Source organism: Lepidochelys olivacea, assembly GCF_965140295.1.
Source record: "Lepidochelys olivacea isolate rLepOli2 genome assembly, chromosome: 16".
NCBI lineage: Eukaryota > Metazoa > Chordata > Testudines > Cheloniidae > Lepidochelys > Lepidochelys olivacea.
The window spans coordinates 11,583,125-11,607,055 of NC_140426.1; the positions used below are offsets into that span (position 1 = coordinate 11,583,125).

The 23,931-nt window shown below is 45.8% G+C and overlaps 1 protein-coding gene and 1 long non-coding RNA gene across 2 annotated transcripts in view; one reads left to right on the forward strand and one right to left on the reverse strand.

The window, feature by feature from the left end:
- PAPPA (pappalysin 1) overlaps nucleotides 1–14,086 on the forward strand; it is a 214,350-nt gene extending 200,264 nt beyond the window's left edge. Inside the window, exon 23 of the mRNA XM_084650528.1 lies at nucleotides 12,963–14,086. Coding sequence (XP_084506654.1) covers nucleotides 12,963–13,070 — 108 coding nt within the window. The 3' untranslated portion in view covers nucleotides 13,071–14,086. The remainder of the gene's footprint in view (nucleotides 1–12,962) is intronic.
- On the reverse strand, nucleotides 6,856–14,147 carry LOC311532242. The gene is made up of 3 exons (XR_014714355.1): nucleotides 14,080–14,147; nucleotides 11,306–11,435; nucleotides 6,856–8,653 (listed from the first exon to the last, which is right to left on the reverse strand). It is a non-coding gene; the product is annotated as an uncharacterized lncRNA (long non-coding RNA).
- Nucleotides 14,148–23,931: the final 9,784 nt, after the last annotated feature.

The window sequence follows — 23,931 nt, forward strand, 5'->3', positions numbered from 1 at the left end:
TCTCCTTTGGTTCATTTGGCCATGTCTACCAATTCTGTGCTGTGGCATGTCTCTGGTATATCAGGGATCATTGGAAAGGGGCAGTGAGCAATGACTGGTGATAGGTTAATGTCATCTCTTGGTAGCAGCAGAGAAGGGATGGGGGTAGTGCTTTAATTTTCCTAATAGTGCCTCTTTTCAGATATTCAATATATCTTTGTTTTTAAAATGATTTGTGTGAACTGTGCAGGCAAAGGGGCAGCCCTGGCAAGGGAAGTTCTCTCTTTAGTCACAAATCACGTATTGCCTGGGCGGTGGCATGGGCATGATCGAGGATATCATGGGCAATTGCTTCCCAATTGATATCCCTCAACCCTTAACTGAACGGGCCACCTCTTGGGATGTAAGGGAGTGTTCAGTTTCCATGGCCTAGTCAGTCATTGGCCTGTCCGCTGGTATAGCCCAACAAATGTGGCAGTAGGTTTAAGAGGGGGTACGTCTCCACAAGGAACTGGACTAAGACCTCCAAACTTATTCCATATAAGATACTAAGAGGGGAGGGAAGAGAGGTTGCAAATTACTGTGCATTGGCCTGGCTCTGTTCCCATTGGCTTTTGTGGGAGTTTTACCGTTATCTTCAATGGAAACAGAGTTGGCCAACACTGAGGGCTTTTGAAAATCCCATCCTCAGTATTTCCTAATCATTCACAAGGGCCAACTCCTCAAATGAAGTGTTTTCTCCAGACACATGCACTCAGCTTTCAAAGACTTTTAAAACACAACAACAAGAACCCAGAAACCAAACAAAACACACAAAAGAAATGAGAAAACCAACCAAGTCCTAGGCTCTTCAAATCAAAAGTGAGATGGCCAGTGCCTAGTTTATTAAATTTATGGCATAATAATCTAGCAGCCAGGCACATAGCATGATGTAAAAGTTTCAGAGGAAAAGGGTCGTTTGAGGCCAGCAGTGTGTCTCATGCAGTTCAAAGGAATGGCCACCAGCTCACAGACACCTGTTTGAATTCCCATGCAGACACTCAGCCATATGGGGAAGTTAGTTGTTTTCCGGTCTAAGGGCCCTTGGCTGGAGAACAGATTTTAGGCATAGCTATTCAAATACAGTCTCCTCCTTTGAAGAGCATTATGAGTGGAATGTTAAAGGAGATATTCCAAAGGGAAAAACAATGAAAGGTGAGAGAAAAGAGAGATGCATAAAAATATTCCACATACCAAATCCTTCCAGCACAATTTGTCACCCACTTAAAAGCCACAGCCTTAAAACACATTTTGGGTGTAAAGGCCAAAACCTGAAGGAGTTATAGGGAGGGGCAAACCCAGCTCTTTTAATTCCAGTACCAGATGATGGTGTACTTCTACGCAGTTGTTAGAAAGTGTTCAAGCGTTTGAGGGAGACACCCACCTCTGCTGCCTGCTGTGTCAAATTCACACACTGCAGTCTCACAAGGCTCTTAAAAGAGGACTAGTAAAATATTGTGTATTTGCACCGCACCTTTCATCCCCAAAGATCCCAAGACATTTTACAGTCCCCACTGAAATACAGTCCCCTCTTTTCAGTCCTCACTGCAATATAGTCACCTCTGAGTGTTTAGCGGTGCACACCGCCACCACATTTTGTTTTTAAAAAGGAAGTAAAGAATCATTGCATATCCGGTTGAAGCTGCAGGTGTTAACAGTCATGCCGAAGGCGAACTGAGGTCTTTATTGACCACAAACGGTCAAAAGTTTGGTTTTATGTCTCTTCCAAAAAAAGTGCAAAAAGAAAAGGAGTACTTGTGGCACCTTAGAGACTAACCAATTTATTTGAGCATGAGCTTTCGTGAGCTACAGCTCACTTCTGAGCTGTAGCTCACGAAAGCTCATGCTCAAATAAATTGGTTAGTCTCTAAGGTGCCACAAGTACTCCTTTTCTTTTTGCGAATACAGACTAACACGGCTATTACTCTGAAACCAAAAAAAAGTGGTATCTCCAGCTGCAAAGCAACCACATAGAGCTGGGCAGTATGGAAATAAAAGGTTCCACCAAAAAGTCCCTGGAACATTGACCCCTTTTCTGTTCACTTTCCACAAATGTTCACGCAATCGTGTTACACTGGTATGAAAGTTCACAGAAAGGCAATTAAATTTGCATGCATAAGGATTGGCAGAAACCAAATTTTAAATTGGTCCACACATCTATTAGAACAACATGGCCTTGTGCGCTCCTCCAGTCAAGGAATGGAAACAATGCCATATGACTTACCAGACCAATCGCAACTCGGCTGAAATAATCAATAGTGAATACTTGCCGAGAACTGCTCACCATCAGTCCACAGAGTTTAAAATAAATCATGAAAGAACTGCATGGAATACTTTGATATTCAGTGAACACGTTCAGTAATATTGAGGTGAATACATTTTGAGGCGATTGCGATCTGTCATGGGTATTTAGTAAGCAGGGAAAGGATACATTCGTCAGATAAATGATTTGTTGTGCATTCCTGGATCAGCTGCAGTGTCCCACAGCACCATGCCCAGGAAAAGATTCTGGGAGAAGAGCACTGCCTAATGAATCATCAACACCACTTCCTGCAGCACCCTTTATGGAACCAGCCGACAGGCCTGGCAGTTAACAATCAAAGGTTGTGCACCTAAAACTCAGGTTCAGTTTCTAGTCTAGTAGGGACTGGTACACGTACAGACAGCATGGTAAGCCCCTGAGGGAAAGAGTATGGGGCACTGCTGGGCTGCCTGCCCCATTGATGACCCGGGAGTGGGTTTGAAGGACTCCATAGGGAAGGCCACCCAACTCCCCTTGGCCAAAGGAAGGTCACCACAATGCATGTCCTCGAGGGAGAAAGGGCTTCTGTTGTGGATCCAGCGGGAACAAGGTCCTCCATTAAGGACAAAATAAAATCTCATTTATTTTTAATGTCTGCAACCTCCTGACCTGGCACAGATTGCCAGCTTGCTCTTTGCCCAGCTGCGCTATGAAACTGCTTTTTGCTTTGCATCCCACAACACACAGAAGTAAGGTATTTATAAAACATGTTTTAGAAAAATATGGCACATTGTTAAAGTAAACAAGCAACTACCCAGGCATTTACTGGACATCTCTAGACTGGTTGTTGTCTGGAAGGACTTCCTGGTCGGTGTAACAGTCCAAGCTGATAGCATTCTGGGATCCCAGACAGCAAACATTAAGGCCAAATTCTGTCCCTGCTTCCATTTGTGCAACTTCTTTGGAGTAAGTAGAAAGGTCTGGGTAGAGCTGAGGGAGAAATTAGGCCCCAGAGGCCAACGAAGGAGCAGCACAAGGAAGTGATAGAAATTTCCCACACGCCCATCTTGCTGGGGTTATTTGCATCTTTCAATACCGAACATTAAAGCTCTTGGCATCCTTCCAAATGTAAGGCCAAATGCGCACAACAGCCTCACCTTCGATAATGCATGATTTAGCCCCAACAGCAGACTGCCTCAAATCCCACTATTAGGGCTCCTTTGAACAGTTAGTGTCTGTTCCTTTCCTATCCCCTCATTTTATAGAATCATATTGAATCATAGGACTGGAAGGGACCTCAGTCCAGTCGCCTGAACTCAAGACAGGACTAAGTGTTATCTAGACCATCCCTGACAGGTGTTTGTCTAATCTTCTCTTAAAAAATCTCCAATGGTGGAGATTCCACAAACTCCCTGTGCAATTTATTCCAGTGCTTAACCACTCTGACAGTTAGGAAGTTTTTCCTAATGTCCAACCGAAACCTCCCTTGCTGCAATTTAAGCCCATTGCCGCTTGTCCTATCCTCAGAGGTTAAATAGAACAATTTTTCTCCCTCCTCCTTGTAACAACCTTTTATGTACTTTAAAACTGTTATCATGTCCCTTCTGCATCTTCTCTTCTCCAGACTAAACAAATCCAATATTTTCAATATTCCCTCACAGGTCATGTTTTCTAGACCTTTCATCATTTTTGTTGCCCTTCTCTGGAGTTTCTCCAGTTTGCCCACATCCTTCCTGAAAGGTGGCGCCCATAACAGGACACAATACTCCAGTTGAGGCTTCATCAGTGCAGAGTAGAGTGAAAGAATTACTTCTCGTGTCTTGCTTACAACACTCCTGTTAATGTAGACCAGAATGATCTTTGCTTTTTTTGCAACAGTGTTACACTCTTGACTCCTATTTAGATTGTGATTCCCTGTGATTCCCAGCTCCCTTTCCACAGTACTCCTTCCTCTGCAGTCATTTCCCATTTTGTATGTGTGCAATTGATTGTTCTTTCCTAAGTGGAGTCCTTTGTATTTGTCCTTATTGAATTTCATCCTATGTACTTCAGACCATTTCTCCAGTTTGTCCAGATCATTTTGATTTTTAATCCTATCCTCCAAAGCACTTGCAACCTCCCCCAGCTTGGTATCATCCACAGACTTTATGAGTGTACTCTCTATGCCATTATCTAAATCACTGATGAAGATATTGAACAGAACCGGATCCAGAACTGATCCCTGTGGGACCCCACTTGATATGTCCTTCCAGTTTGACTGTGAACCACTGATAACTACTCTCTGGGAATGGTTTTCCAACCATTTATGCACCTACCTGATAGTAGCTCCACCTTGGTTGTATATCTGTACTTTGTTTATGAGAATGCCACGCAATACAGTATCAAAAGCCTTACTAAAGCCAAGATATATCACTTCTACAGCTTCCCACCTATCCACAAGGCTTGTTATTCTGTCAAGGAATGCTATTACATTGATTTGACATGATTTGTTCTTGACAAATCCATGCTGACTGTTACTTGTCACCTTAATATCTTCTAGGTATCTGCAAATTGATTGCTTAATTATTTGCTCCATTATCTTTCTGGGTACTGAAGTGAAGCTGACTGGTCTGTAAATTCCTGGGTTGTTCTTATTCTCCTTTTTATAGATTGGCACTATATTTGCCCTTTTTGAGTCCTCTGGAATCTCACCTGTCTTCCATGACTTAATTTCAGAGATCCTCCAAAAGTTCCCTAGGGAACTTTAACAACTCCTTGCAGTGTAACTACTCCCCTGTTGTGGGTGTGTTTTTTTTCTTCCCCCAGGATTTCTCCTGTCCAGTTGCCTTTCTCCTCCACTACTTTCCTCGTTTCTTTCCATTTTATGAGTTTTCGCTTGACAAGCATGGCAAGAAAGAACTTGTGCAGATCAAAATCATTTCTCAATGGGCCCTGGTCACATATTTCATTCTAAACTATCATTACGGACACTCTGTGTTAAATATTCTGCATCCCAGTCCCTGCAACTTGTTCAAGGTACACAACTTGAATCTAACCCAGAAGAATAAGCTCTTTAAATTCCGCAAAACTGGACGGTATTTGTAGTGCCACATTCTCCTCTCACTTACATCCCGGCCACTCCACTTCATCACAAGGAGGGTAGCCACAGTGCAGTTGAAAGGAGAATCTGTCTCAGACAGTTTCACAGCTCAGGTTAGACATCAACTACTTTGCCCTAATGCCAAGGATACATCACCTTGGCACAAATCTCCATTTAGAATGCCAAATCTTCCGCCGATTGATGTTCCATTGAAACAGGTGCACACCATGGAGAAAAAACCACAAAGTGGCTCAGTGAAAAACAAATGAGGCCTAGTGCTGGATGGAGAACCTGGCAAGGTTCATCCAACGTTTTGTTTATCCAAAACCCATGGAAACTTATCTGAGCCTCTTCACTCAAGAAACCAGGACATAAAGCAAAGGGCCTTGAGCAGACATATTGCTTTAATTTGCAGTAGTATCAGCATTGATTTCCAAGGAGTGCGTCCATCCCACCCCCCACCCCAAAGTGGGATCCAGTGGATCCCTACCCATCTTCTGTGGCCAAAAGTAAAAGTGACAATCTGTGAGTACTCTGGAGATGTAAATACCCAAGTCTGATCATCTCTGAAACATGGTGCTTTCTTGCAATGTTCCTATTCCTGCTCTTCTGCCTGAAGCCAACAGTCCTAACTGGCAGTGTTTAGAACGTGGGTATGAGAAAGCTCACACAGCCAGTGGTCTAGCTGCCACTGAGGAAACGATGCTTATCCAGAAGAGTGGATCTCCCTGACATGCCACCTCCAGTGCCCCTGGCAGGCTGTTCCCGTTCACTGTAATTAGCTAGAGAGGTACAATATAGGGTGCATGAAGGAACAGAGGATGCAATATAAAAGCATTACTTCCTTTGTTTGGAAATGGTTCAGTGTTTAGTATGTGCTCCAAGTGCACTGTGTTATCCAGGCATTCGGGTGAACTTGCTTACTTGTTATGTTTGGTCCTGGCTAGCAAGTGGTTGTGTGACATGTGAGGGCATTTTTGGTCATGGGTGGTTGAGTGGCCATTTCAGGGCTCAGAGTTGGTTTGCCTAACACCAAAAGGATCCTTTTCCAGACAGCAATACATTAAACGCAGTGATGGTTGCAGCCCGTGTTGTCTATCCTGAGAGCAAATTCTTGGTTGGTATGAGAAATGCTGTATGTTTGTGGGTACCCCACAACACACAGCAATCCCTGGAGAGCTGCTAACTGTTTGCTCAGCCACCCAACCTTGCTTCATTAGCAAGTGTTACAGAAACCAAGGAACAGGGCTTTCCTTTCTGCACACCAGCTATTTGCCTCTGGGTGGTCAGGCTGCTCTGAAATCTTTGGTGCTTATTTAGACTAATTACATTCATGTTTTCACAATCAGTAGCACACGGATTGGAAGCACAGCTGATTGCGGAGCGGCAGAGCTGCTTGCTTTCACACTCCGTGTGGTTTGCCAAACTGGCTCCCTTGCTCATTTCAGCCCCTCGACTGTCAGCATTACGAACGCAGATGAAGAGCAGGGAATTAAAGTAAGTTACTGACCTCCTTATTTCATCCTCCCCTACTCTAGGGGGATGTCTACACAGCAACTAGACACCTGCGGCTGGCCCGTCTCAGCAGACTTGGGTTCGTGGGGATCGGGCTGAGGGCTGTTTCATTGCAGTTAGACTTCCAGGCTTGGGCGGGAGCCCGGGCTCTCGGACCCTGCGGGGTGGGAGGATTCCAGATCTTGGGCTCCACCTCAAGACCGGAAGTCTATACTGCAATGCAACAGCTCCATAGCCTGAGCCCTGTGAGCCCAAGTCAGCTGGTACAGGCCACCCATGGGTTTTTCTTTGCCACGTAGACAAACCCTCTAGGGCCTGACACTACTCTCATGCTGGGTCTATGTCAATGTAATTACATTCATTTCAGTGGAGTTACCCCTGATTGACACCGCAGGGTGAATGAGAAGCGAATCGGGCCTGTTGAGTTCAATGGGGTAACTCTTGATTTACATCAGGATGAGTGAGAAGAGAGTCAGGCCCATGAACATCAATGGGATAGTTCTGGATGTACAACTGTGGGAGAGGCAAGTCAGGCCTCCTCAACCTTACATACCGTCCTTTGGGCCTCTGAGGAGCTTTAATCTCTCCTTTTCCAGGCCCTGAGGGGGCATTGACCTGGTTTGGGAGTGAACCCAGCATACCAGCCCAAAGAGTTAAAAGTCAATTTTTGCCACGTAGACATACCCTCTAGGGCCTGACACTACTCTCATGCTGGGTCTATGTCAATGTAATTACATTCATTTCAGTGGAGTTACCCCTGATTGACACCCCAGGGTGAATGAGAGGCGAATCGGGCCTGTTGAGTTCAATGGGGTAACTCTTGATTTACATCAGGATGAGTGAGAAGAGAGTCAGGCCCATGAACATCAATGGGATAGCTCTGGATGTACAACTGTGGGAGAGGCAAGTCAGGCCTTCTCAACCTTACATACCGTCCTGTACTGGGCCTCTGAGGAACTTTAATCTCTCCTTTCCCAGGCCCTGAGGGTGCATTGACCTGGTTTGGGAGTGAACCCAGCATACCAGCCCAAAGAGTTAAAAGTCAATTTTTGCGTCATCTTAGAAAAGCCCTGGTGACCTAAATGCCAAAAACCAGGGAGAAGAAAAGTACAAGACGTGTTTGTGCTTAAGAGCCCTGTTAGGGAACAAAGCCCCCACTTGGTGTGTGAACTCTGAGGGTACCGGGGGGAGGTGAGCGGCCACTGAGAACGGCTTGCCGCAGCCTGCCATGCTTATCTTGACCCAGCACTTTTATCCATAGGAGGGGAGATGGACGTGGGGGTTCTTCATACTTCCAGAGTTAGTCACATCAGGGAGATTTTGCAAACATTTCAACTTCTATCTAGCAACACGCTGTTTCCCGACATGCGACGCTCCTCCCCACCCCCACAGCAGCACTTATGCCAGTGTAAATCAGCCGTAAGTGCATTGAAGCCACAGTGTGAAGCGGGGGTGGGGGAGAGGGTGTGGAGGGCTAAGAATCAGGCTATTTGTGTTACTGTTCTCCCGTCCCTCTCGGTACCTGCCTGGGATTTCACCCTGGGAAGGAGGCGAGTAATACCCTCAAACGCATTCCCATCTGTTTCCTCCAGATTGTCCTTTCTCAGTGATTCTCAGTGGGTTATCTGAGTCTGGATAGCATTAGCTGTGTGTCAATCCGTAGCTGCACCGTGAGGAGGACAAGCTGCCTCTGGTCCATTTAGTTGACTGGATCCCAGCCGTGCATCAGTGTCTCCTGTCTTTGTGCTGTCTCCTCTAGGACTCAGAGTGGCCATGCTTCTTCACCGTCGGAACAGGACCTGTCATGTAATATATGGGCGCATAAATTAAGGGCCAGATCGCAAGCCTACTGAAGTCAACAGAAAGATTCCCATTAACTTCAGCAGGCTCTGGATAAGGCTCTTAGATCAGAGATTGCAGAGATTTAGTTGGGGATTATGTCCTGCTCTGAGCAGGGGGTGGGACTAGATGACCTCCTGAGGTCCCTTCCAACCCTGATATTCTATGATTCTAAGAGGGTTATATCCCTTCTATAGCCTGTGATGGATGTAAAGTTGGCTACAAATTATATGGAGTTTTTAGCTCAAAGAAAGGGGGACAAACAAAAAATAACTTCTAGCTGTGAACCACAAATAGATCCTCTGAGCCTTGGTGTCACAGAGCTGACAGAGAGGTTTGAAAGGGTGAAATGTCCTCATACAGGTGGTCTCTCTCTTTTTCTATGTCTGTCTGTCCTCTCCCCCTCCAATGAAGCTGGAAGGCAAGAAATTTAAAACTGATGAAAGGAAGCAGTTTTTACACATCATATCATTTAACATGTGGAACTCACTGCCACATGATTTTATTGAGACCGAATGCTCGGTAAAATTCAGAAAAGGATTAGAAACATAAGGATTTATCTACATTTGAAAGATAATTTGGATTAAGGTGGGATGTGAATTTAAAATGCAATATTGATTCTTGAATAGCTGTGTGTGGATGCTCTAATTCCAGAATAATGTTTGCTCTGTGTTCTCCATGTCTCTTTGTCAGGCTTAGCCTATGTGCATGATGAGGACAAGGTGCCTTTGATTCCTTTTGTTAACTGTGTGTGTGCATTAAAGACAGACCCAAGAACCAACATACAGATTTTGACCCAAAATTCCCCAGAGTTCTGTGCTAATCCGTCCTGTGGTTTTTGGTTCTGGCCCATCTCTCAGATGTTTGTGCATGTGTGTGTGCATTCAAGATGGGCTCAAAGACCAGCATTCCGGTTTTGATCCATATGTCCCTGGAATTCTTTGTGGTTCGGTCGTTTGGTTTTGGTTCTGGCTCATCTCTCATATGCTAGTGTGTGTATATGTGTTATGCGCTCTCATTTCTCTCCCCTAACCCCTTTTCCATGTCCCCTCTTGGGCTGTGGTGTTCTCTGCCTACATCAGTTTGTTTGTGGATACAGTATCTTTGTCTGTTTCACAACAATCACTGAGCCAAGACCTGAGTTTTTAACATTCTGTCTTTCTCCTGCTACAGCAGCATTCCTGGGTGTTAGGCATCAACTGTTGCAAGGGGAGACACAAGGGAGCGCAGGTCTTGGTAGCTAAATGAAGGAAAACAGATTCGTTTTTAAATGTATAATGTCTAGATTAAATGCATATATTTGGACATGTCAGTGCTAGTCATATATTCTGTTAATGACTTGGGACCTTAAAGAGCTATCTGGAAAAAAAAATCCAGTTCATTTTAGAGTGTGTTTTTCTGGGCTCAAGCACCTAACCGGAGCATGGCTCAGTGAACAAGGAATGGAAGGCAGCTTCTTCTTAATGTTGTTTGTTTGTATTGCTGTAGCACCTAGGAGCCTGAGTCATGGACCAGGCCTCTGTTGTGTCAGGAAATGTACAAACACAGAAGGAGAAGATAGTCTCTGCTCCCAAAGAGCTTAGGGCTGGATTTTTAAATGTCTGTGGGAATTAGGTAGCTAGTAACTTTTTGAAATCTACTTGGTGCCTTTCTGCACCTTTAGGTGCCTAAATACTTGTGAAAATCTTGGGGGCTTGGAACAACCATATGTTTTAATTGTTATTTCTCTGTGAGAATGCAAGCCTTGCTCCTCTGCTCTTTTGGTGCTGAAGTCATGAGATTAGCCATGCGTGTTTGAGTTTACCTGTCCTCATTGCCTTTTTCTTCCCTATCAATGAGCGATTGGCTTACGCCCTGAAGCATGAGCATTTAAAGATTTGTATCCTGTCAGATAGGACTGTGGATGTTCTCTTTATCCATATAAATGTCCAGTACATCGTTATAGAATGTATAATTATCCCGGGAGTCTCGCTGCTGTTAAGATATCATTGTGGTGAAGATTAGACAATGGGAACATTACATTAGATAGGATAAAAATATGTAAGGGGTATAAAGAGACGGACACAACCGTTCACTGGATTAGGAGGAAAGTCCCCTTATAGCCATGTTGTTCCACTGCAGAGAACTTGCACTTTCCTCTGAAGCATCTGTTGGGGACAGACTACTGGCCTAGTTGGACTATTTCAGTATAGAATCCTATAGGGCAGACTGTAGGGTTCTTTTTGGACAACACAGAGGAAGACATTCCCTCTCCAGAGGCTCTCACGGTACAGAGGGATTATTCTCTTTCCGCAGATTGATAGAGTTTAAGGCCAGAAGGGACCATTAGGTCATGTAGTCTGACCTCCTGTATATCGCTGGCCATTGCATTTCACCCTGTATTGAGACCTGAGATTGTCCAGTTCTGATTTCACGCGTCCTTGTAATTGTTGTTAGAAAGCAAAGAAGGAGGGGCCGATGGAGGGGGGAAGGCTATAAGGAGAGGCCCACTGACTTCATTTCAAAAGAACACCAGACTGACATCAAACTGTAACGAACTCCAGAGAGCCAGGAAGTTCAAAAGTCAATATTTCGGCACAGCCCTGTGAGGTGCATACAGGGAAATTACATACCTGTAACATGCTTCTTTGAAGACATCATCTTCCAGGGTTCTCATTCTTGACTCTGGAGTTCCAAAGAGTGACAATGCTGCACTGATGGTATCTCTAAAGGAGCATTATCCCCAGTTTACAGGGAGAATAACTGAAACACAGAGACAGAAGAGCTTGGCCAAGGCAAAACAGTGAGTCAGCAGCAGTCAGGAATGAACTTCAGGTCTTCACTCTACCCAATAGACTCCACCATCTCATTTCAGAATATTTGGGACATTGTAGTTTGCAGTAGTCCTGCCCTGACTGGTTTAGGGATGGACCAAGTTGTAGACTATGGGTAAAGGTATTTACTATCAAACCTCAGTGTGTTAACTGGGAATTCTTAAGTAATTAATATAATTAATACACCCTTACACGCCTGAAAGCTCATTGCTTTACTGCCTTAACTTGTGCCTATGCCTTACCTAGCAAATACTTATACCTTTAGGCTACAAAGTATCCTCTTAGCTTTTCCTGTTTTCTCCAGTTTCTACAAATTCTCTGATTTCTATTATTTGAATTTATTTATTTTTAGACTCTTGACATTTCTCTTCCCTTCACACGTGTTGCAGTCACTCAGTCTTTGATTCAGTTCTTTGGGCAGTGCCACAGTTTGACCCCAAACCGGGTCCTGACTCCACCTGAACGGTTAAGGTTTGTGAAGGTGAAGTCAGATGTGCTGGGTGGAGGTGCTGGAGAGCACTGAATCCGTGCCCGGCGTTGGCTATCTGAGCTCTTTTCTGAGCTGCATTGTGTCCCCATCTCAGGCTGCCTCGCTGTGAAATAAAGATTCCCACCCCCCCACCCCTCCGCCCCACCCACCCATCTTTCCTGTGCGTGTGTGTAAAGAGAAAGGCACATTGTACACAGACACGCAGCCACACGTACGGAAGGGATAGCTCCATGGACAGAAATGGTAACTATGTGTGTAAGTGCATGGTCCACATTCTTCCATGTGCCAGTGATGGATGGATTCAGATAGGGAACAGACAGATCCGAGCTGTATGGCCTGGAGAAAAGTGCATATAAAACAAGGAAGCAAACATGTGGAAGCAGAGCCAAGCGAATGAGAGTGAGCAAATGCTTGCTGTACTTGCCGAGAACATTTGAACAGGTTGCAGCACTGTCCTGGAAAGGGTTGGGGGAGGGGAATTAGGTCATTAACTCTGTCTGCGCAGATGGGAGAGACTCTTGGGAATTCACTTCAGGCAAGCAGGACTCTCCCCCACCCCCTTCTCTTTATGTAAATGCCATGATGCAATAGGCTGAAATCAACGTCTGTTAGCCAAGCACTCCAGGCTGTTACTTCGACTACTGCACGCTCTTCTTTAAACAGACAATGAGGAGATTTTATTTGCACAGAGCAATATCTCCCGCTCCCATTCCTTCCAAGTTTCCCACCCACTCAGTTGTTGGGCCTCTGTACTTTGAAAACACCAAACGTTTAAAGGCTCGCTCTTGGTGAAACCCAGGCACCTTTTCATCATTGTTTAAGTGCTCAGTGATGGGTGGGGTACAGGGCCTGCCCCGAGGAATTTAGCCCAAGATTTTCAAGACTAGGGGCATGAAATTATCCACATGACTGTCGAAAAGTGTGTTTCCTTGTGCACTTCCCTGTGTTTTTGCCTCTATCCCATAGGTTATTCCTTTCCCTATGTCCTGTGACCTACAAGCAGAATGTGCTTGCCTAGACCCCAACGCTCAAGAGAACAGTCAGAAGGATGTACGCAGCTTCAGTCGTGGGTAACGTCCGGCAACATGGAATGGACGATCACACCGCTAAAGGCAGGCTCGGAGAGACACCACATCCCTTTTTGGTATTGTCTTTAACATTTAGCTGCTCAACTGGATGGCATTTCTGCACCAGGGACCTTTAGAATTCAACCAGTCTGCCTTTAATTTTTGTCCAAGGAGAACTCAAAGTGGGGGGTTATGTATTAAGTATATCTTAAATAGCAAAAACAACAAACAAGCAAAAACAAAGAGTCGAGTCAAGACTTTTAAGTATCAAAACAGCATGTGTTTATGCAGTTGTGCGCCCACCTAATTTGAACTGTTTGTATCTAGATCTAAGGCGAGAAACAAGCCATATATATATATATACAAATTTATAGAGATAAATAGAGAGATTGAGATCAAAGCAAACACACGTTCCCCTCTCCAGCGCTCATAACTCAGACCATTCATGGAAGAGGCTGAGTTCTCGGATGAAACCAGGCCAAGCCTATACTGATGCTGAATGCCAAGGTATCTCATGCCCAGGGAACTGAGGTTAGGATGGGTTCACCACGGGACCGTGCATCTTGGCGAATGTCTTTCCAAATGGCCAGACGGCTGAAAAGTGGGTTGCATTATCTTATCATGAAAATATTACACCCAGGCTAGGAGCTTTGCAAACTGTACGGGGCTTTTCTGCGCGGCTGCACTGGCCTCCATCCAGCTTGCAAATTGCAGCCTACACATGGGAGAACTCCGAAATGTTTGCTGGTCGGCAGACCGTCCCGTGGTGAAGCAAAGGAGGGTGCTAGCGGGTGGATGGGCTGAGGACTGGCATTGATGAGTTAGGCTGGCACTGAGGATTGGAGATTATTGCTCCTGAGGGAATAGGGAGGGTAAATCAAACCCCCATACTTATCGTTTGAGCATGTCTGCTGCTGCTACTCCTGCTGCTATGTCCCATACAACTAGTTTCTTTACTGTGTCAGGACAGGGTGACAACAACCCCAAGCAACCAAACAATCTGCCTTAAAGCTTACCTACAACCTGCCTTTCAGACCCTCTGGTTTTCTCCTCAGCACTGGGGCAAGAAATCAGGACACCAGCCAGCCAAAGAGATTTGCTGCTTCACCTCCAGCTAGCCAATGGTTCTGCTTAAACCTCCTCCCCTCCCCTTTGGTATATTATATTGAACAACGTTTTCGTGTTCCTGTTGGCACAGGAGAGGCCGGAGGAGAGGGAGAGAGTGCAAAGGCATGAGCCAAGTGGAAAGAATGGCTGGGGACAGGATTAGACTTTTGAACCCAGTTTGTCAGTGTTAAATTCCCAGGCCTGTGGGCAATACATCCCACAGAGCGACTTCAGAGCAGGAGATCAGCTGCTTTGAATCTTCCAAAAGGAAGGGCATGAAGAGAGGTTACCCTCACACCTCCCATCTGCCCCTTCCTCCCCACCTCCAGTTCTGGTCCGGAAAGGTGCACTTTCCACCAGCCGCTCATTCATGTCTTAATTGGGATTCAGCATCCTCTGGTTGCTTCAGATCCCATCGAGTCAATCTGATACCCAGTGGAGCCAGTGCAGACATTGCTGCTACAACCCATTCCAAACATATCCCTAAAGTCTGCACACTAACGGCTGGATTGGCATCCCGTAGTTTAGGGCTCCTGTTGACAATAATGCCTCCCTGAAAGGGTTAATTCCCCCTTCTGCAGGGCTTTAAAATGGGCTCAGACGGGAGGTGGGCCTGACATTGCCTGACAAGGGAATGGCCGCGGCATTTTAGAGCTTGGGCAGCTCATTTAAGTGCATTCACAAGGGCCACGGCTCCCCTTGAAGCCATCCTAGAACCGGCTGCAATCCCTTGAACCAATGCAGCCAGAATGAACTGTCCTGCTTGCCTGATATTTTAGACTCTGGGGAAGGAAAAAGATTTTTTGGGGGGTGGGGGAGAAGCAAAAAATTCAAATCCATGGGAACATTTTAAGCCAGAAGAGGAATTCTTCCTCAACTCAGTGACACCAAAATCCCCCAATGCTTCGTTGCCCAGATTGGGCATCCCAGTGGCACTCACTGATTTAGGGGCCTTAGGACCTCTCACTAGACCTAGACTTTATTTCTGTCGAGTATAGTCAATGCCCAGCCTTCTACAGAGGCTGCATCTCCCTTCCCTAGCCATGGCGCACTTGGGGAGCTGCCAGAGGCTGTAAAAATGGCTCGACATGGGAAATCAACAGGCTTGTAGAAACTGGGGTCAAGATTAAGAATTCAAAGATAAAGGGCCAAACACATCCCTGGACTCACTCCGTTAAAGCTATGGCAATTAAACTAGGGATGGCCCCAAAACAATTCCAATCTGGGAGGGCAGGGGCAGTGACTGTGTCGTACATCTGCTGAAGAGTCCCACCTCCAAAGCCCTCTATTGATTCAGAGAACAGGTCCGGTCCTGGCTGTCAAGCAGGCGTCCCACCCACCTGTACACACGCGCTCACTGCTGCCCTCCCAAGGACAAAAGGATTGGTCAGGCATCATGGCTCTCTCAGGGGGCTTATATTGAGCATCCTCAAATCCAGCTGAGTAGACTGGGAGCTGCGGTTACTCACAGAGATCCCCTGCAGCTTGCAGCCTCGAGTCCTTTGCCTCTCTTCTGAGGCCGCCATCCACACGAAAATACATGTGAGACAGTGGCATTGCCCCTCCCCCATGCTGGCGGTTTGCTTCACGTGTCGTCAAAAGAGCTCACAAGCCCCAGTTATCGACCGGCTTGTGTCCTCTACGCCCGCAACAGGTTGGCAGGAGCTCTGCTTTGTGCCCCATGTCCTACTTGCACCTCCCAGAGAGCAAAGAGCTGCTAGGCCAGGGGCAGCTCTAACTTTTCAGTGATGTGTATTAATATGGGTTTGGTTTTTATATATATATATATAATTTTATATATATAATATATATAATTTTCCCAGTTATAATGCCACCCTGCATAGAGTCCCAAAGACGCATACTTGCCTCGTGCTCGTTGTGAGCTCCTGAGAACTCAGGGCCAAAATAGCCCCCTTTTGCATAGAGAGGGATCAATGCGGAGAAGACAGGGCAAGCTGCTGCTCACAGAGATTTGAGTCCTCCTTGCGTTCGGGGGAGAGGCTAGTGTGGAAGGAGGTGTGGCCTCTCACCCACACAGCCTCACATGCCAATTACAGCACTGCAGTCCCCGGTCTGCCAGCAGTGGCAGTCCCCTCTTCAGGGCAGAACCTCCATGCTGCTATTTTCCCCTCTGGCATGCCTAGGCGGTGCATCTCCTCCCACGGAGCCCACAGCACCAGCAGCGGACGTCAGCGCTGTTTTGCACAGCGTTCCCTCCCTCCCATGGGGTTTACCAGAAGAAAACCTGGGTTGGCATGTGCGTGAGGGGGCTGCTGATTCCCAGCTCTGCCCACTTGCGCTCCCTGAACACAAGACTCCCATTGTGCCTTGCCTCTGTGCGTAGGTGGGTGAGTGGAGGGGCCACAGTGGGCCCTTTCCCAACCTCCCTCTCCCTTGTGCAGCGGTCCTGAGGAAAAGGTTAATCTAATCTTTGGTGTATAAGGGGTTAACTCTTTCAGAGTCCAATCCAGCCCCCATTGGCATCAGTGGAAAGACTCCCATTGATGTCAGTGGGCATTGGATCAGGCGGGAGGGACACGAGCCACCAAGCGAATGCACAAATCAAAAGTTATAAAGCCACTGAAGGCAGCTGCTCACTTGGTGCAGGTCCCGTGGCACCTGCCTGATTGCCAGAGATGTGGGGCCAACACTCCACCCCACAGTAGCCCTGAGTGAGGCGATCATCTTCGCCTGGAGCAGCCTTTGCCCAGGCTTGGCTCCAGCTGCTGATGGCTTCCATGGTTAGGAAGAGGGAGAGCTAGATCAGAAAGTGGCGAATCGTGCGTGACGGGGTGGAAAAACCCGATCAGCTGCTACTCTCCACCCCCAAACGGACTGCGCTGGTGTCCATGTTTTCTTGCACATTCTGCTGCCCCTCACCCCCCAAGGCTGAGACAGGAGGGTTGTGCCAGAGGATCGTTCAGAGTCAGGTTCCAGCTACCTCCCTTCCGGTTTTGGTTTCACTTGGTTGTAACTGTCGGTTTGTTCTAGGTTTTACCTGTGTTTAAAAAAAATATATTAAAAAAAAAAAAAACCAAACAACGGTTTCTTGCTGCAACTGATTCAAGTGGGGGAAAAAATAACAACAAGACTTTATGGAGAGAAGAGAAAGAGGAGGGGGAAAAAGAAAGGAAAAAAAATGCATGATCCAAACCTGAGAAGAGCAAAACCTAGTTTTGTGTGTTATTCTGCCAACTGAGTAGAGAGTTAGACACTTATGTGTAGATTTCCCTAGAAATACAGTGAAGTGTTTATTGCATTGTCTGGAGGGTTTTCGGGGTTTGGGTTGGTTTTTTTTTTCCCTTGTGCTTTGTGACAAGTCCAGGAAATAAGGCTAGTTTGATATGTTTTCTGTTTCTTGCGGGGGAAGGGGCGGGAGGTTGGTATATTGTTGTTTTTTGGAGGGTGGGGGTGGGTGGGTTCATTGCATTTATCTTTTCCAGATTTTTTTAACATGTGTATTTGTGCTTTTTTACATTATCCAACTGTACATATACATTTATCCAGTATTTCACTGTGCTCCAATTACTGCACTCAAAAATCACTGCACAGTCTGAATTCAGAACAACAAGATAGAGAGAGAGAGAGAAAAAGAAAAGAAAAGCTGCTAAATGATCAGACAGGTAATTCCAATTAGTTGGGATTAGGGGCACTAAACTTTTCCCCATTTCCTAGATTCCATCCCTTGATTTCCATTTGCGTCCAAACTAGAAAACAAGGAGGTGACTGAATGGGTTAAACTGACACTTAGGTTGGGATTTCCTAAGGGCGTTAGATGCCAGTACTTTGATGTCTAACTCCCTTGGGCAGCTTTGAGAATCCTTGCCTTAAGGCCTCATCTTGCAGTCTTCTCACCTGCAAAACTCCCACAGACTCCAGTGAGAGTTAGAGGTGTGTTCAGTCTGTCGCTGGGAGAAAGCCATGTGCAGAGACTTGATAGCTTCAAGTTACATGGCCTGATTCTGATCTCAGTCGTGTAACTCCATTGACTTCAACTGAGTTACTTCCGCATTACACCATCCTGGGGCCCAATCCTGTGAAGTGCTGAGTCCCTCCAAGAGGCACTGAGCACCCTTAATTCCAGTTAATTTGAGGGTGTTCTGCACCTTGTTGGATTGAGCATTGATGGAGTTTAACCATTGTGCTCAAGGGGGCTTGATCAGGACTTACTGAGAGCAGACCCAAATCTGTCAAGCTGTACTCCCTCTGAGCTCCAGTTCATTAGGGCAAATAGGGACTAATGCAAAGGCTAATGGGTTGCTCTTGTTCCCAGTGAGCCCAGTTTTCAAACACTCAGTGGAGTATAGTGGGACCAGGATGGGGATGATGTTTTCATTGTAGTAATATTTTGTAGCAAACCGTTTCCCCCCCCTTTTGGCCCCATTCTACAACTCTGAGATTCAGTTAAAATCTAATTGCTTCCTCTCTGGCCAAGCACAAGTGCATGAGTTGGCTTGACTAGCATCAGATAGAGAGTCTTGGTGCTACCTGTGCAATATTGGCCTTGTGGGGGCGGGAGGGGGGGGGGCGGCGGAGCTAATGAGGGTTGCGTTTGAGCCAAAAGAACTCAGTTCTGAAAATGTTTTTGGTTCCGTTTTTTTTTTTTCAATCCATGAGGTCACAATTCAGCCACCCATTGTGATCTTCTGAGTACAAAGAACCAGGGCTGTAATGAGACATTTTTCTCCAGAAATTCAAGAGGGAGGAATTGGAACCATTGTGGAGTTTGCATTGTATGGCCTCTGTAATCATTTACCTGTCTGTAGATGTTGGGCTGGATCTTGTTCCCATCAATGCCAACAAGAAGTTGGGTTTTTTTTTGTTATTGACTTCAATGGGAGCAGGATTGAGCCATATTAGAGATATATATGCTATATATATATAATATTATATGTGTAATATTATATATATGTGTGTAATATTTACAAATAAAACTGTGATCTCATCTAGAGAAAAAATGTATTCATAGTACCAACTGCTCTTCCATATTTATGTATCATATTGTATCTTTTTATTATTGTTATAATTATTATGTTTATTATTATTATGATTATTATTATTATGGAATCTTTCTGGCACTTTCTGGAAGCCACGTCAACCAATAATCCAAGGAAGTGCTGAGGATGTATTTTCACAAGAATTCTACTGGTCTACTGTATACAAGAAAAATGAGAGAAAAAAAAAAAGAAAGAAACAGATAAAATACAGTTCAGCCCTTAATTCTGTACCTCACGCCTGTACGTTTGCTGCTCCTATTTTGGGTTTTTATTTTGCATTCGTTTGTTTTTAACGGATCTAATTTAAGTCTCCAAGCAATATATAAAGATGTAAATAGTAAAGCTTATTTATTAAGATTGTCATCTTTTTTTAATTTATATTTACACAATTGTTCATCTAATTTATTTCTTTTTTTCAATACAGTTTTTAACAGTTGTCCTTTTTTTTTGGTTCATGAGGGTTTTTTTTTTTTTTTTTTACCATTTTCACAGAATTTCTTTATACAGGTTTTTTAAAAAAAAACAAAACCAAATTCCTCTGGTCTTTCAAATACAGGTCACGTGTCACTTAAAAAAAAAAAAGCTATGTCAAAGACATAAGAAATATTTTGCCATTGTTGATTCCTATACTTTAAAGTTCTATATTATATAAATATATAATACCTTGTATGCTTAAATATTTAACTGTGTGATTTTGTATATATCTTCATACACATGCTCACACATCTAAGAGGGTTTATGTCCCCTGATGCCGGGAGAACAGAGAATCAAAAACACAAACAATATAAGCTTGTATTAAAGAGTTCTGAACAAGAGTGTTTTCTTGTGCCCCATCTTGTTTGGTTTCTTGTGGCAAGTGGACACTGGGCGTATTACTACCTAATATGCATTGAAAAGAACACTGGCTGTTAGTAAGCACTTGGTTACATCTGTTACAGGGATCCGAGAGCCGGCTACCACAGGCATGTTTGTGTATTAGCTGCCTCTGTGTGCGTGAGTGTGTGTGTGTGTGTGTGCGTGCAAAATGATTGCACTACAGGGAACGGAAAGACTATCAAGTGGAGTGCCCCAAGGGTCGGTCCTGGGGCCAGTTTTGTTCAATATCTTCATAAATGATCTGGAGGATGGTGTGGATTGCACTCTCAGCAAATTTGCGGATGATACTAAACTGGGAGGAGTGGTAGATACGCTGGAGGGGAGGGATAGGATACAGAAGGACCTAGACAAATTGGAGGATTGGGCCAAAAGAAATCTGATGAGGTTCAATAAGGAGAAGTGCAGGGTCCTGCACTTAGGACGGAAGAACCCAATGCACAGCTACAGACTAGGGACCGAATGGCTAGGCAGCAGTTCTGCGGAAAAGGACCTAGGGGTGACAGTGGACGAGAAGCTGGATATGAGTCAGCAGTGTGCCCTTGTTGCCAAGAAGGCCAATGGCATTTTGGGATGTATAAGTAGGGGCATAGCGAGCAGATCGAGGGATGTGATCGTTCCCCTCTATTCGACATTGGTGAGGCCTCATCTGGAGTACTGTGTCCAGTTTTGGGCCCCACACTCAAGAAGGATGTGGATAAATTGGAGAGAGTCCAGCGAAGGGCAACAAAAATGATTAGGGGACTGGAACACATGAGTTATGAGGAGAGGCTGAGGGAGCTGGGATTGTTTAGCCTGCAGAAGAGAAGAATGAGGGGGGATTTGATAGCTGCTTTCAACTACCTGAAAGGGGGTTCCAAAGAGGATGGCTCTAGACTGTTCTCAATGGTAGCAGATGACAGAACGAGGAGTAATGGTCTCAAGTTGCAGTGGGGGAGGTTTAGATTGGATATTAGGAAAAACTTTTTCACTAAGAGGGTGGTGAAACACTGGAATGCGTTACCTAGGGAGGTGGTAGAATCTCCTTCCTTAGAGGTTTTTAAGGTCAGGCTTGACAAAGCCCTGGCTGGGATGATTTAACTGGGAATTGGTCCTGCTTCGAGCACGGGGTTGGACTAGATGACCTTCAGGGGTCCCTTCCAACCCTGATATTCTATGATTCTATGATTCTATGACTTACAGAAGCAGCCCATATGGTGACTTTTCAATAGTATGGAGTCTTACTCCCTTGCTACCTGGTGTCTTTGCAATCGCAGAACTGGGACAGTAGCCTCCAACCAAATCACACTGGCCCCTGCTGCACCAATTAATTAAGACCTTGAGGGTGTCATGCATGTTAGGGGTAGGTGCCCCCCATTCAGGAAAACATTTTACATGTTTAAGTCCACCCTATTCAGGAAAACACTTAGGGATGTGCCTAACTTTAAGTATGTGCTTACATCAAGTTCCATTGACTCCAATGGAACTTAAGCAATTGTTATAGTTAAGTGCATGCTTAAACGCTCTTCCTGCAGAGTGATGTTTGCCTGATTTGGGGCCAGGGTCCTTCACATAACTAAATGCAGAGCAGTTATCTATTCGAGGTTATTGCATAGTTGCATGGAAAAGTGAGGTTTCATCAGTAACTGCTCATCAGGCAAAAACATAAATTGCCCCCAAAAGAGCAGGCTCTGTGACATCAGATGGTGTCTTGAAATCCAGCATCCCTGCTAGTAACTTAAAAAAAATTATGAACAGCATGGTAAGTGTGACTACTTAAGGCATAACCCTTAAGATAACAAAGTGTGGGTCCCTACAAAGCGCTTCTACAGCTATAGTCTCGCGTTGTCTATTGGCTCTCAGTGTTCCCAGACCACATCAGAGGATAAGTGAAACAATGGCTCACCTCACTGCCAGTGCCCCAAGAGCACCCTGGGACCCGAAGGTCAGGCTGGGTCCTTTGTGGTTCATGCCTCACCAGTGAAGATTCCGCAGGGGGACGCCAGCCAACTGTGGTCTCGCCTGTACACAAGCCAGCAGAGAAGGTGGCTCTCTCTCACATAGCTGCTTGGGCTCAGCAGAGCTGATGGCAGGAACTCATAGGATAGTAACAATTTAACTTTGGTCGCTGAAGTCAGCAGAGCAGTGTGCGCAAAGATGAGAACACGGTTGTGTTTAGAGCAGGGGCATGCACAAGGGTGGCAAAAGACCATGCCCCCCAATCGCTGGGGGAAGAAGGGGGAGCCAGCTCCACCAGCCCTGAAGCCGCAGTGGGGAGAACTGGGTTTTCTGCCACGGGGGAGGGGAGGGGGGAGGGAACAGAGAGGGGGGGCCGAGAACTAGCTTCTCTGGCTGCAGGGGGCCCTTCTAAAGCAGCCAAATTTTTACTCCTGTGTATGACCCTAGTTTAGTGATACTTAAATTTGAGCAAAAGCCAGCATGGCTTGCATATCAGGGTACACCTGGGCTGGTCCTTGGTTGCTACCATGAGCCACCAGTGTTTCTATGGTCATAACTCAGCATTAGCACTCCCCTTGCAGGTCTGGCAGGGAGGAACTGTTGCTGCCGATAGCTGGCTAAGCATGGTTTCCGCACAGTATCACTGAATGACTGAGGTGCAGTTACACTCCCTCTTTTGCCTCTTGGTGACCCCCCGGCAGGATTCTTTTCTTCCCCATTACATAAGACGATTGCCCCCCCCCCCCAGTAGGCCCAATTTTCTAGTCTTTTAAAAAATGCAAAGGGATTTTTGCCCCCCTTTCACGCCAAAGCCAGACAGTGGCCACCATAAAATCATTTCCACACTGGGGCCACCCTCGATGCAAAGGTGTGGCTGAGGTGGGGGAGGGAGCTGAGAGCTGCCTAAATGCAGTTATAAAGCTGGAAACTCCAGACATTCTTTAGGCACCAAGCCTGTGGCCATACAAGAAAACATTCAGCTAAAGATAAGCGTCATTCTCAATGGGTCAGGCGCTAGCCAGGCCTGCAACCTCACGCCTGACCAAGGCACTTTGAAACCTCCCCGGGCAGATAAAGGCTACTCACACATTAGAGTCCTGTTCTCAGTGGCTGTCCTGCCTGAGCATAGTGCTTCCCATTTTAATCTTGCTCCATTGTTTACAGGGCGAGAACATGCCTTTCGTTTACCTCCTAAAGAATGAGATTCTGCAATCCATTAAAATTGTTTTCATCTGTGCATAACTGGACACATTTCAGTTACATGCCCAAGGGGCTGCTCAGGTCCAAGAAGACAGGAAAAAACCCCCACAGAACTGTAGTTTCTTGCTCTTTCATAAAAGGTACAACTTTAAAATCACAATAAAAACAAACACTGAGCATTTGTTTTGCTGGGGAACGAGTGTAAAGTGATGGGCAGCCACATGGTGCCCCTATTTGGCTTCAAGGATTCGCAAGCACCATAAAAATTACAGGCTCGCTTGTGACTTGAGCTATGCCTCCTGCAAAGGCATAAGACCACCCCTCCCACCCACGTTTTCCCCCTGTGGGATTACCAGCTCGTGGATCCAGGCCCGTAGGAGTAAGGCAGTGCTGCTGATGCCCCACTTCTGGGGCAGATGGAGGCAGGCAGTGGGCAGAGAAATTGTAGCTGGCAGGATGATGGAGGGGGCTGTAACTGTCTGCTGTGATAGGCCTGCAGCAATTTAATACCCCTCCTAGTGACTGAGAGGCTTGTCTCCCCAAGCCACACCTGGGCTGGCATAAATTACACACACGCACGGTCCTGGCTAAGGGTACAAGCCTAGCCCCCTGTGCTCAGGAATCACGTCAGCAGTGGCATATGGCCACTGCATAGCAGTGCCCAGGGATGCTACATCCCCCACAAGCTAGGAAACTAGGGTGACCAGATGTCCCGATTTTATAGGGACTGTCCTGATATGCAGGGCTTTTTCT